Raw genomic sequence first — 15,096 nt, forward strand, 5'->3', positions numbered from 1 at the left:
TGTCATTGATTAGCTCTTCTACCTGCCCAGTCACTGAAGTTAACATTCTGAAGGTTGCAATATTTCATACAAATTGGCTTGCTTCATAAAAAGAAATCCATTGATATATACTTTCCGTGTGAACTTAAACAGTAGTTTTTATGCTACCCTATGCAACAATAAGAAAAGAATTCCTTCTTTCTTCTTTTTTTCTTTCTGCAGATAAATTAACAGCAAGACTTAACTTGAGTACAGAGAGCACAGGCCTGCTCTGTTTACAACAATTTAATTGTGCATGGATAGAGTCTGATTTTTTTTTTTTTCTTGCATAGAGGTGTTTTTTCCCCACAAAATAAATTTTTACTGAAACAGGCACAAATAATTTTTAGTATGAAATATACTAAAACAGATTACAAATTTATGTCTGTGTTTCCTTAATAGTGCTGCTTTTGCAAAGTGAAAAGTAAATTACAAGTATTTGACCTATGGGAAAACCTATCTCTCTTTTTTTGTTGTAGTTGTTTTTCTTTTTTTTTTTTTTTTACCATCTCCCCTCTATTCTCCTTCCTTCTTTACCCTCATTGTTTTCAGATTAACAACATGTTAAATGCTAAGATGCTTGCCGTCTGAAAAAAAAAATTTTTCTGACCGCTCATTGTACACTTGATTTATACTCTTCCCCTAGATCCTTCAAAAAGTTAGGACCTAAAATTTGTATGGATATGTAGGATTATTTAAATTTCTCTAACCCTATTGTCATTAAAAAGTCAGTCCCCTTCACAGACTTAGAAGCATATTCTAGCATTTCTGTGTAGTGTTGAGCTTTCTGTAGTCCTACATAAATTAAGCATTATTTGTTAGAAATCTGCATCTGCTCTGCACTAGAAACTGTTGTCTTGATATATTTCACAGGTATTATTAGATATTTGTTGCAAAAAGATTGCAATCTAATCCTTTCTTATTACATGCATGTGGAATGTAATCAAATACATTCTAGTAAGGAATTTAGATCTTTTTATTTTCTACTTTCTGTTTGGAAGTTTGGCTGGTTACCTTGTTTTCATAGTAGTGTAGTAGATGTAAATCTAACATAGGTTTACTTTTAGGCAGAAACTGTTGAAAAGCTGTATGACATCTTGACTTCTGATGCTGTTGACCTAGTTTTACGAAAGTCTGCAGCCGAGCAGCTAGCTATCATTTTAGAAGGTAAAATTCTTCAGAAAATTTGTATTCGTGTGCTGATAATTACATGAGCTTGCAGTTTTGCTAGGTTTTCTGTATGTTTGTGGCTAAGGGTACTCTTCATAATTTTTATGTGTGGTGTTGGACCAGAATTCTAACACTTGTGGAAGATCTACCAATTCCAGTAAAAAAATTAGTTATTTGTTGTTGTTGCTCTCAAGAATTAGAAATAGTGGTCTTACTATTTAAAAAACCAGCTCCCTTGGGTAATAGAGGAGTAAGCTGAATTCTGTAAGCTTTGCAAGAGGTTTTTTTTTTCTGCTTTTCCTTTTTAATGTTTGTCAGTTTGTTGATCTGTCTCAGAACTAATGGTGCTTCAAATTTTTTGCTATTGCTAACTCAATACTTGGTCTTGAGTGAGGGAGACGATGGTCAGTATAAAATAGATGTATTTTTGGTGGTGGTATATTTTAATTAGGAAAGTAATTCTTAGATCACACAGGCTAGCTAAAGGGATTTTATATTTAGTGAAGAATTTCTTCTATCATTCAGAATTTCTTACTCCATTTTGAGTTAGCCTAAGTAGTAACTACAGTTAAAATGGATTGAAACGTCATTTGTGTGAATGAGGGTTCAGTAAACTCAAGCTAAGCTTCCGTGATTATACCTTCTTTCAATATCAAGAGGCAGACTCCCTGTGGCATTTCATCAAATATATTTGCAAGTAAAGTGTTCTGTCCTTTTACTATTTATGATTTAAGTGACTAATTGTAAATTTGCATCATAGCTGCTTCTTTATAATTGTGTTGCTCATATGGGGAAAAATTATGAATTTTGGTAAAGATCTGATTGAATTAAGATGCAAGTAAGCAATCTTGCACAGAGTATTATTTGACTCAGTGCAGGGTCATAACTGTAGAGTTTCAAACCTGGATGTTTGTACTCTACCTACTCAAACTAATTCAAGTATGTTTTCTTGAAGGAACTCAAATCCTAATGATAGAACATAACTTTTTCACCATGGGAAGGTGAAGTCTTAGATAATATTAAAATTAACATTTTTCTTGTCAGAAAAATAGTCACAAAAATGAGGAAATGTCTACTTTGTCTCATAAAATACATTTAGTTATGGTTGCCAAATTTTCAGATGTCAAAAGATAATACGAAACATAGCATAGGAGGAAATTGTAAAGGAAAAAACGCAGCTTTATCAGGACAAATTTCATATGAAGGATCACTTCATAATTATTTAAAAAAACCCAGCAAACACAACTAACCCTAATGACATAGCTTTGTTGTTGTTGTTGAATATTCTTAAACCAGATGCTCTGAAGGATGAGATCAGTGGAAAATACTCTTATGATGATTGAGTAAATACCATTTTTAGTTCCATATTAAACTGTTGAAGACTTTTTCAATATTACAAGTGAAATCCTCGTTTGACTGAAATTGAGTTGCACGGGGATCACTGTAATTGTGGAACAAAGTTCTTATGGGAAGTTATGTAGGATATTTGAGTTAAGTGTTCAAGAGGCTACTTATAGTAAGATAACAAGATGTTGAGGAGGCTTGCCTTCGTAGAGCTAGAGCTGTACTTGTTCTGTTGATTGGCAATTTTGGAAACTTGTTCTCAATAGCAAGAGTTTGTGATGTTGCAGAAAGAAGTTTAATATTAAGTGGTGCAGAAACAGTGATTCTTACTAACTTTTGTTTTTCCTACAGATACCAAAATGCATGGCATTGTGAAAAAGTTGGGTGCAATAGAAAAGATTTTGGCTTACCTTAATGAGTGTATACATGTGGATGGCAAGGTAAAACTATTGTTACAAGTTCTTCTGCAAGCATTGCACAGCATTATAGTAGTAGAATTTGCCTTTTTCTGCACTTGTAACACTAATCTTTGTGCATTAATACTGCACAGAATACAAATGTTTAGTAACAATTGTAACTGCAATATGTATTTTGTTTATTATATTTTTGGTAATGCTAAGATTCTCTTAATGAAAGAAGATTGGTTTGCCTACTTATGAGAATACACAGAGAACTAACTGCGTTTGATGTGGTTCTGAAATACACCAGAACTTCCCTGAAGCTTTCCCAGTAGACAAAAAAAATAATTTTTAATGACCTTAAAAAAATAAAAAAGGTGTTATTTTATATCATAGTCTCTAAACTTAAGTCCTGAAGCAAATTATAATTAAAAATGTAGATTCCCACTTACAATAACATCTCCTGTCAGATTGAGTGTCAGGTATAAGTAATTTTCTGACCAATAGAAGATCAGCTCACCAGGGAGGGTCTCAGGAGATAAGATCACATTTAGAGTTGAGTGTATATTTGTTGTAGATGACTAAGCTTTCCAATTTTTAATATTCTGATCCGATGCTTGAATTTTTCTGAAATTCATTATTTGAAATCATTTTATGCAAGCTTATTTAGGCTAAGTTCCTCAGCATCACTTCACTGGATAAACTTCTTCATATTTCTTAGTTTGCTTGCATAGTATTGTTATAGTAGTCCAACAGTCCAAATCCTGAGTTATTTTAAGAAACCATGAGAATTTTTATATAGTAATGACTTCTTTCCCCAAAAATGTACAAGAGAAAAGAACTGCTTGATACTTGGTGGTATTACTCTTATTTGTCAGACTAATGAAAATGACATTCTTCTTTGGTAATGGTAATTTATTTTTTTTTTCCAGATTATCAGTATCTAAGATTATTTTATCCCTGTAGCATTAAGGAATGCCTAGTCCAGTTCATGATAGCTTGAATATGAATACTTTTGTAAACCACTGTCAGGCCCAGACTGGACAGACCACGGAGTCCGTGCTTAGTTCGAAATTCCCTCGGGCTAGATTAAGGTGAAATGACACCAAACGATCAGTTAAAAGATTTTATTCATGACAGAAGCAAACTGAACTGGGGAGGGGTAGTAGGTGGCAGGGTTTCTCACAACAGGAATTGGCATAAGACTACTTCTGTAAACCGTGTAACCCAGGGTAACCATATACATCAATTCAGGGAATAAGGCAAGCCCTCCCGTTGATTCCCGAGGTTCAGAGCAGACCCCTTGCTTTCTAGACTCCTCCTCAGAGAAGGGCCCAGGGGTGGCTGGATGCACTCTTAGTCCCAGACTTGGTCAACGGTTTTATGTCTTAAAGGGATCAGGTGTAGGGATTGTGGAAAAGGAAAAGGAAAGAGAGAAGAAGACAGAGAGAGAAAAAGGAAGAGAGAAAGATTTCACCGGTCCTGGGTCCACTGTTGGTTCAGTCAGCCGAGGGGTCCAGACCCGGTGGGCTTGTGCACCTGGGGCTTCAGTTTGTGTCCTTTTATCATTCTTGCCCCTCCTTCGGGTGGGCACCCGAACTCATCAGGCTAATGAGCAGTTTATGAGCCTTTGGGCTTGGTGGTGGTTTGTGGAGTAACTTCTTCTCTGCAGACACGGCCATTATTTGATCTTTGTATCAGAACAGCTTATCAGAACAGGGAGCTGTGCACCCTCCAGCATGCCCTCCCCCTCCTGTTGCTGATGTCTGAGCTGATGGGCTTTTCACCTTGGTTTCTTGCTGTGCAGGGTTTGTCTTTAAGCAGAACTTTTCCCACCACAATGTTTGAGACATTAACTCTTACAGTCTCTCACAACCATTGAAAACCAGTTGGAGAAATTGAAATATTGGGTTCTTCAGGGTTTTTTTACTGTGGGTTTTTTTTCTAAATGTCAGGTTTTCACTATCTTACCTTTTTGTAGAGATACAGAGTAATGCAACTATTGTTTTGTTTTGGATAGTGAGTAGATATTAGCATAGTTACTTAATAATACAGAAGTACAAGCATGGGAGATACATTGCTTTAAGCAGAATCGTCATAAACAGGTAAGGGTCTAGGATAAATTTTAAAATAATGGTTTTAGCCCTTTATAAACTCCAATTTAATCCAGGAAAGGCATAGGCAACAGGTCTCTAGGGGCTGTGACACCTTTCTTTTGCCTATATAGCTTATGGAATTTGGATCTCTATACTAAACAGGATGTTAAAACTTTACATGATGAAAGTTGCAGAGTATTTTAGAGGAGAAATCTAAAACTGCACATGTTGAACAATGAATGGTTTAGATAAAGTCAGGAGGAGAGCCTAAGCTGACAGCTGTGTATGAAATTTCACTTCTTCAAGTGCTAGCATTCAGAAATTTGTTTGTCAGCTCTGTGTTGATAGAAGTTTTGGATCCCAAAAGCTCTGTTCTGTAAAATAACTGTAAAAAGTTTCCTCTGAAAAATAACTAAGCAGTCTTACTCCTGTCTCTTGAGCACAAGCAGTAGAGGTCCCATCCTTAGCTCCCTCAAGCTTTGACAGTTCAGACTACTTCCCAAGAAAATGAGCTATCTACCAGAACAGAAAATAAATGAAGTAGGAGCACTGCTTACCTCTTGTTTGATATAGCTTGGTCTAAACACAAAGTAGTGCTAGTTTCATCAGGTCAAAGAAAGACTGTGTAGGTTTGATTAAATAAGTCATTAGGACGCTGTCCTGAGGGAATCTAGCCCAGATTCCAGTTGTCCCCTCAAATGATTTTTTTTTTTTATTTCATCCTAAAATCAATAGAAAAGAAAAACAAACAAAAAAAACCAAACAAAAACCCCCTTGCATGTTCTTAGAAAAGTGGCTACCAAGAAAAGGATAAAGCAGTAGACAGAAAAAGCACCATTTAAATAAGTCTCTATACATAGCTGTGCAAAAGACTTTCCATACTAAATAAGCAGGGCTTTTGTTTATTCAATATTAAACTAAACTGTATTTGGTGATGCAGCTTACAAAAAATTTTAAGGCAGAACCTCAGACAAGCCAAGTAATGATACTGTGAAAGATACTGTCTTATTCTTAGGAGTAGTGACTTTGGTCATATTTTTGGCCATTCACTGATACTTTAACTTTTAGCAAACTGCTTTCCCTTTTCCTGATCTGAAAGGTTGGGACCCAGACAATGAATGTGACACAATAAGCTATTTGCATTTAAAAAAAAAAAAAAAAAAGAATAAACTTATATGGTTGTAAATATTTGGGTTTTTTTGGAAAACCTTCAGCTGACATATGCTTCTTAAAAATAGATACTTTTGAAAGCAAATGTTATAATTGTGTTATGATGCCAGAGACCAATAAAATGATCATCAATTACTAATAAAATAAAACCAGAAGTGTGTAAATATTTTCTAATCAAAATACACTTATCTTCTGGATGAAATGTGCTTGTCTAAGAAAGTTCTAGGTTTCTCCACTATAAATGACGGAATGTATTGCTTTGTAGCATGCCAGTTTGAATTAAGCATCTCATAATAGATTATCCTAATTGTTATCTGTATTTAATTTTTTTCTCTCTTCCTGCAGCTTATGGAATCCATAGTGTTACCATGTCTAACACTCTTACGCAAACTTGTGTATGCTGACCCAGTTGTTCGTCTGTCCCTAGCACAGCAGTCATCTTTACTGCTTTTGCTATTCAGAGGTAAAGATTCTATTTTGACTGTAATACATGCGGGGAAAGAAAATGTGTAAAATATGGTTAGACATTTAACCAAAAGCCTTCTTAAGAACCTTGGATCACTTCAGAGTCTCTAATATTTAAAAGATAAGTCATTTTGTGCTGGTGTTACCCATGTTGTGCCATCTGTTGAAGATGTTGGCAAAATGACTGTGGAAATCAGTTGTTTTTAATGAGTGTCCTTCTACGTATTATTAAATGTCAATGTTTTCCTAACACATTATTAAATATCTTTATTTTATTCAGTTTCCCTGATATTCCAAAATGATCGTGCTGTTTTAACTGAAACTACAGTATTGCTTTGTCTTCTGTTGTTTGATGAAGTAGCAAGGACAGAAACATGGTATGAAAAAACAGTTTTATATGGCATATTCTCTAGTCAAAATTTAAGGATTTAATGAAAATAAGTTTATATATAATATCTAAACAAATTATGCCCCAAACTTTTATATATCCAAAATTGCATATTTGTAGGCCAAACAAATTGTTTCAGTACTTGGGTTGCATGCTGTATCGGTCTACATGGCATATTTTTGCAGTTTAAATACTTTGTACCTCAGTGTTAATTTTAAGTTTACTTTAATTTTCAAAAAACCCTGATTGGTCTGTAATCCATCTTTCCCATAAGTGGAAACTACACAAATCAAATAGCTAGCTGTAGGCAAGCTTTTTTTAACTTAATTAGAATTCTCCTATTGACTTTGGCTTTTAAGTGTAGCAATTTTCCTTAAACCATCAGACCTTAGCTTATGATATTTTATTATTTGAAATTTGCATATACTTCAGAAAAAATATGCTTTTAGAATTCACACACATGAAATATACTGAAAAGAACTATAATGCATATTTTTTCTCTAATAGAAAAAAGGAAACAAGCATGTGCTTTGGTATGTTATCTTTAATTTCATTTTTATGTGCAGTATATGTTCAACAAGTATTCTGTATGTGTGTGATAATATTCCATAATCATGAAGAAACATTGTTTATTCATACAAGTTATTCATCAATGGGTTACTAAAGAGCTATCTGGAGGAAAAAATACAGCTATATCTGAATAATAAAACAATAAGTGTCTCATTAGTAGAAAATCTAAGCTTAAAATAGACAGTAATAGCTATAACTTAATCTTTTGCAGGGCTGATGGCATAACCGGTAATGATACTGGCCTACCTGCCTTCAGTTTACCTGTTGCTGTTGTTAGAAGGTATGTGTGGGTGGTTTTTTGTTTTGTTTTGTTTTTTTAACAGTTAACTTTGCTGCTTTCCATTTGCTGTCCTTCCTGAAGTATGGAGGTGGGAGAATGAAGGGAAACCTTTGATGTAAAATCCAAAGTTGTCTGCATTTTTAAGCATGGAGTTTTTTCTCCAAGTCTTTGTTCTCTGAAAAAGATTTTCAAAAACTTTATTTGCAAATTTAAAATCTTGCTCTAGTAGAGCATTTAATTAAAAAAAAAAAAAAAACAAAACAACCCAACCCCCAAACCAAAACAAACCACAACTTTTAAAAATTTTTATTATTTTTTTTTGTTTGTTTGTTTTAGGTATCATCTCCCAGTCAGGATCACTGGTCATCATGTAGTTAGCCCTAATACTGTTGTGGTGCCATTGTCTTCTGAGTGCTTGACTACGAAACCTGTGTCAGATATGCTTAAGATGGCTTGGAATCTGTCATGGTACAATGGGATTGAAAACTTATTGCAACTGATAAATTATGAGAAGAAAGCAGAAACGTGAGCCATTTTATCTTGATTTTAAATCCCAATATATTTCAATTAAATTTGTGTTCCATCAAGTTTAAATAGGTTTTCAACTTCAAACAGCAGCTCAAGTTGTTACTGGTTTGAGAATGCTGTCCTTTTATTTTAAACTTAAAGGATCACATCCCAAGAGGCTGTAGATATATTGTCACAGCTAATGTTTTACCTAAATTGCATTTATACATGAAGTCTAGAGCTTGATCCAACTTTTATTGGTGGTCAGACTCATTTCAAACAATTTTAAGGGCTCTGTGGCTGTTTTTCTTTGTAGTCTTTTTTTTTTTTTTTTAGCGAGCTGCCTTCTTTCCCCTTTATAGTTGCATGATTTAATTTTTCTCTTTCTTTTCTTGGGGATTTAAATTTGAAATAATAAATTTTTTTAATGGTAATACTAAGAATTATGGTAGATAATGAAGAAAATTCCCTTTACTTCCTTTGGTTAGCTCTTGAGTAAGCATAATTTCTCTCTTTGAGACTATTTTGTGTACAGAACTTAATGTCTTAGATTCTTGATTTAGGACTGAAATGCTTGTATCTACATCTCTGTCCATGTTGACAATTTTTTGTTTTTGCTTTGTGCCCTTTAAGGGGTCCTACAAGTTTTATTAGTAAATAGTGTGGTTCTGAGCCATTGGAAACTGCAGTTATTGATTTGATAAATCATTTTAATTTTAAGTTCCCTCAGGCAAAAACAAAGCAATCTCTTAAAAAGAAAATAGGAAAACAGTATAGTCTAAGTGACCAACATTTACAATAGCATGGAAGAAAAGTTCATTACAAACAGCGTGAATAGCACCTTTCAAGTAACTTTGAGAGGTGCTATTTTTCCAAAGAACCCAAACAGCTTGGCATTTAAATGTGGTGGTGTTACCTCCCAATTTCTCAGGATGATGACTCAGGTTTGCTGATTCCCAGGTCAGGATTAAAGTGAAATGATGCCAGGGATCCTTTAACTCACAAAACTCAACTTTTATTTGCTCACAACAAGAACTGGCATGCTCACCACAAAAATTGGCATGAAACTATGTCAGTAAATGGTGTAACATGTGCTAACCATGCATCACCAAACATATACTACAGGCCTGGCTTATCTGGGAATCACTTGAGGGCAGACAATAAGGCGAGCCCTCCCATTGAGTCCCGAGGTTCAGAGCAGACCCTGTTGCTTTCTAGACTCCTTCTCGGAGAGGAGCCCAGGGGCGGCTGGACCCGCTCCGCGTCCCAGACTTGGTCAGCGGTTTATGTCTAAAGGGATGAGGTGTAAGGACTATGGAAAAGGAACAAGAAAGAGAGAAACAAGACAGAGAGAGAAAAAGGAAGAGAGAAAGATTTCACCGGTCCTGGGTCCAGCGTTGGTTCAGTCAGCTGAGGGGTCCAGTTCCAGTGGGCTTGCGCCCATGGGGCTTCAGTTTGTGTCCTTTTATCATCCTTGCCCCTCCTTCAGGTGGGCACTTGAACTCATTAGGCTAATTAGGTAGTCTTTGGGCTGTGGGCTTGGGGGGGTCGTTTGGGGAGTAGCTTCCCCTTCCCTGCAGACATGATCTTTCACCATCCATGGTGAGCTGCCCTGTTCAGCACATCAGAACAGCACCTCAGAACAGGGAGCTGTGCACCCTCCAGCACACCCTCACCCTCCTGTTGCTGATGGGCTTCTTTTCACCTGTGATTCCTTGCTAGGCAGAGTTCGTTGTTATGCAGAACTTGCCCCACCACAATGTTTGAGACGTTAACTCCTTCAGTCTCTCACAGGTGGTGGTGTTTGTTATTGTCGGGTTTTGGGTTTTTTGGAGGTGGGGGGGAGGAGCATTGGTTAACAAAAATAAAATTTTAACGCAATTTATGTTTTGACTTGTCATTTGAACTGGGAAGTGAAGGAGTCAACACTCACTGAAATAGTTTGTAAAGATACTGGCTGTTAATCACTTTTTCTCTTATGCCTTTTCAGATTTTTAGACTCACTAAAACTGTCCTCAGAAGACATTCTTATACTCAAAATAACTCACACAAACTATGGACTGCAGGATTGTCTTAATTCAATCATTCAGGCAGTATCCCACAGGGATGTTAGGGCTGCTCTCACTAGGCTTAGTTTTTATATTCTGAATGACACACTTGCATTGAAATGCAGTTCTGGGTCTTGTGGAACCACTTTGAAGAGCTTTGTTTGGCAAAAAGCAATAAACAGGTAAGTGTATTGACTACAGAAATCCATTAAAGGTTATGATGCTTAAATTGTAAATTTACTAATTTTCATATTTTAAATTTATGGAATTGATGGTCCATGCACCTCTGATTTTGATATATATGTGTTGTTCCCTGTGTCTGCTGGAAGGACGACGCAGCAGGGCATAAGCAATCCAGCAGATTCCTGGAGACCATCAGTGACAACTTCCTCATCCAGGTGACAGAGGAACCAACAAGGAGAGGTGCTCTGCTGGACCTCATACTCACAAACAAGCAAGGGCTTGTTAGGGTTGTGAAGGTCTATAGCAGCTTTGCTGCAGTGACAGTGAGGTGGTGGAGTTCAGGATCCCAAGAAGAGGGATGAGGGCACAAAGCAAGATCACAATGCTGGATTTCAGGAGAGGAGACTTTGGCCTCTTCAAAGATCTCATTGTTAGTGTCTCATAGAATCAGGCCCTGGAGGGAAGAGAGGCCCAACAATGCTGGTTAATATTCAATGATTGCCGCCTCCAAGCTCAAGAGTGGTCCATACTAGGAGGCCTGCATGGGTGAACAAGGAGCTCCTGGCAAAACTCATACACAAAAAGGAAGCCTACAGAGGGTGGAAATAGGAACAAGTAACTTGGGAGGAATATAGAGACACTGCCCAAGCATGCAGAGACGCAGTTAAGAAAGCCAAAATCCCACCTGGAAATGAAACTGGTGAGGACAGCAACAAGAAGGGCTTCTGTAAGTACATAGGTGACAAAGGGAAGGCTATGGAAAATGTGGGCTTGCTGATGAATGGGACAGGGGCCCCAGTGACACAGGACATGGAAAAGGCTGAGGTCCTGAATGCCTGCTTCACCTCAGACTTTACTAGCAAGACCAGCCTTCAGGAATCCCAGGTCCCAGAGACTAGGGCGAAAGTCTGGAGCAAGAAAGACCTGCCATTGGTGGAAGAGGATCAGTTAGGGAATATGTAAGCAAACTGGACATGCATAAATCCATGGGGCCTGATGGGATGCACCCACAAGTGTATCTTGACTAATGTAATTTCCTATCCACTTTGATCAATCAAGGTGATTGGGAGAGGTGCCTGAGAATGGGAGGAAAGCAAATATCTCTCCTATCTTCAAGAGGGGCAGGAAGGAGGATCCAGGGAACTATAGGCCAGTCAGCCTCACCTCAGTCCCTGGGAAGGTGACAGAGCAGCTAATCCTGGAAACCGTTTTCAGGCACATGAATAACAAGAAGGTCATCAGGAGTAGCCTGTATGGATTCACCAAGGGGAAGTTGTGTTTGACCAGCCTGTGGATACTCTTCTACAATAAAGTGACTGGCTTGGTAAATGAGCATAGAGCAGTGGATATTGTCTACTTTGACTTCAGGAAGGCTTTTTGACACTGTTTCCCATAAGATCATTGTAGAGAAGCTCATGAGGTATGGGGCTGGATGAGCAGACAGTGAGATGGGTGGTGAACTGGCTGAATGGCCGGGTCCAGAGGATGATGATCAGTGGTATGAAGTCCAGTTAGAAGGCAGTAACTAGCAATGTGCCCCAGGGATCAATACTGGATCCAATTCTGTTCAACATCTTCATTAATGATTGGGATGATGAGGCAGAATGAACCCTCAGGAATTTTGCTTATGTTACAAAACTGGGAGGAGTGGCTGATATGCCAGGGTCGTGCTGCCATCCAGAGGGACCTCAAAAGGCTGGAGAAGTGGGCTAACAGAAACCTCATGAAGTTCAACAAGGGGAGGTGCAAAGTCCTGCACCTGGGTAGGAACAACCCCATGCTGAGGTTCACCAAGCTGGAAAGCAGCTTTTCAGAAAAGGACCTGCGGATCCTGGTGGACACCAAGCTGAACGTGAGCCAGCAATGTGCTTTTGCAGCAAAGAAGGCTAATGGTATCCTGCACTGCGTTAGGAGGACTGTTGCCAGCAGGTCGAGGGAGGTGATCCTTCCCCTCTACTAAGCACTGGTGAGGCCACATCTGGAGTGCTGGGTCCAGTTCTGGACTCCCCAGTGTGAGACATGGACATACTGGAGAGTCCAACAAAGCACCACAAAAATGATAAAAAGACTGGAGCATCTTTCCTATGAAGAAAGGCTGAGGGAGCTGGGACTGGTTAGTCTGTAGAAGAGAGGGCTCAGAGGGGGGGATCTTACCAATGTGTACAAGTACCTGAAGGGAGGGTATAAGGAAGATGAAGCCAGGCTCTTTCCAGTGGTGCCCGGTGACAGGACCAGAGGCAATGGGCAGACACTGAAACACAGGAGGTTCCCTCTGAACATCAGAAAACGCTTTTTTACTGTAGGGGTGACTGAGCACTGGCACAGGTTGCCCAGAGGTTGTGGCATCTCCATCCTTGGAGATACTCAAAAGCTGCTGGGACGTGGTCCTGAGCAACCAGCTCCAGGTGTCCCTGCATGATCAGGGTGGTTGGACCAGATGACCTCCAGAGGTCCCTTCCAACCTCAATGATTATGTGATTCTGTAATTTACATACACAAAACCAGCAAAAAGTAAGAAAACTGTATTTAAAATAAGGATATTTAAAATGCATAGGTAGGCTTTGCAATTATTATGAATTGCTAGTAATTACCTTTTTCTTTCCTGTCTGTGAGCCTGTTTAGATTTTTCTACCTTTTATTATATGCAATTTCAGGCTTACTGCATGTAAATACACTTTTTAATATATATAGCAATTTTATATTATGATACACAATAAATGTACAATAGTATTTAAGTATAATGATTTAATATAGTAAATATTTTATGTAACAGTATTTAAATATTTAATATATATGATATGTATAATATAATAAATATAATTCCATATTTGCTATATGTAAATATATGTAATATATTTACTCTATATAAATTCCACATTTGCAGGTGACTTCAGTCCTGTTAGGCCAAGATCTTAAACTCTCCTTTAATGTGCTACAAGTATGAAAGTAAATATTTTTGTTTGCATTGCAGGTTTCTGCAAGTGCTTCCAGCTTCTGTGGAGGATGAGAAGCTTTTAGTAGATGTCTTAAGATTTTTAAACAAATTGCTTAGAGACCAGAGATCAAGTTTGGAGTCAGACCATCTAAAGTGGATTTTGAAATCGTTGCTTAAAAATGTAAGAATATACCTAAGAAGTTAGCTGTAGACTGTAAGAAATGATATAACACTGAACTGGTTGGCTGTTTTTTTTCTGGTGAGTTCATTCCTCAAGCAAAATGACTTCTATTAACAAAAGCAAGAAATAGCAGATCTTGTGGTATTAATGTCTGCTACTTTGTGGTCACTGCTACAGTTCTAGTGTTTGGGGAAGTTAACTTCAAGCAAGAGTAAACTTCCTTCTCTCCTTTACTTGGTATATGAATTGTTTCTCTAAACTCAGGTGTTATGTTTGCCAGAAGGAAACAACATCTACCTGTGTGTGTCTTGCTCTGGTGTAGTTAACTATGGTAATATGGTTGTATAGAGCCATATAACTATAGTTAGCTATCCATAGCTCTGTGCAGAGCTCTATATGTACATATGTCGTGGTTTAACCCCAGCCAGCAACTAAACACCACGCAGCCGCTCACTCACTCCCCCCCCACCCAGTGGGATGGGGGAGAAAATCGGGAGAAGAAGCAAAACCCGTGGGTTGAGATAAGAACGGTTTAATAGAACAGAAAAGAAGAAACTAATAATGATAATGATAACACTAATAAAATGACAACAGCAATAATGAAAGGATTGGAATGTACAAATGATACGCAGTGCAATTGCTCACCACCCGCCGACCGACACCCAGCCAGTCCCCCGAGCGGCGAATCCCTGCCCCCCACTTCCCCGTTTCTGTACTGGATGGGACGTCACATGGTATGGAATACACCGTTGGCCAGTTTGGGTCAGGTGCCCTGGCTGTGTCCTGTGCCAACTTCTTGTGCCCCTCCAGCTTTCTCACTGGCTGGGCATGAGAAGCTGAAAAATCCTTGACATTAGTCTAAACACTACTGAGCAACAACTGAAAACATCAGTGTTATCAACATTCTTCGCTCTGAACTCAAAACATAGCACTGTACCAGCTACTAGGAAGACAGTTAACTCTATCCCAGCTGAAACCAGGACAACATATAACTAATGTATGATATGGTTAACTATGTAACTATACATACATATGTGTGTGCATACATATACAGCTGTATAAGGTATGCTTAGCTACATAACTATGTATGTATTATCTATGTAACTTAAAGGCTGAAGTTCACACAGGTGTTTTGGAACCTTCTGTTTGGCAAAGAGATATAAATGAACATTATCTGTCTTGCATTAAGAACAAGAACTGAAAGTTAGGACAGATGTTTTTGTTTTCAGTGTGTCTGTCGCTTAAGTTTTCATTTTAAATGGTTATAATATATCTAAGTAAAATATTTTTATAAGCATGAGGAAGGTATTATATGAGTGTACAGTTCAGTTGCTGTAGTTAAA

At 37.8% G+C, this 15,096-nt stretch overlaps 1 protein-coding gene across 6 annotated transcripts in view; it reads left to right on the forward strand.

Moving 5' to 3' along the window:
• Positions 1-15,096, forward strand: part of RTTN (rotatin) — a 94,224-nt gene that overhangs the window by 30,188 nt on the left and 48,940 nt on the right. For 5 of the 6 annotated variants that reach the window (XM_052787771.1, XM_052787772.1, XM_052787773.1 and 2 more), the window contains exons 19-26: positions 1,086-1,185; positions 2,884-2,972; positions 6,542-6,659; positions 6,942-7,038; positions 7,831-7,899; positions 8,236-8,424; positions 10,397-10,636; positions 13,609-13,753. In XM_052787771.1, the coding sequence (XP_052643731.1) occupies positions 1,086-1,185; positions 2,884-2,972; positions 6,542-6,659; positions 6,942-7,038; positions 7,831-7,899; positions 8,236-8,424; positions 10,397-10,636; positions 13,609-13,753 (1,047 nt within the window). The remainder of the gene's footprint in view (positions 1-1,085; positions 1,186-2,883; positions 2,973-6,541; positions 6,660-6,941; positions 7,039-7,830; positions 7,900-8,235; positions 8,425-10,396; positions 10,637-13,608; positions 13,754-15,096) is intronic. The other variant, XM_052787776.1, reaches the window with a different exon arrangement.

Source organism: Harpia harpyja, chromosome 5, assembly GCF_026419915.1.
Source record: "Harpia harpyja isolate bHarHar1 chromosome 5, bHarHar1 primary haplotype, whole genome shotgun sequence".
NCBI lineage: Eukaryota > Metazoa > Chordata > Aves > Accipitriformes > Accipitridae > Harpia > Harpia harpyja.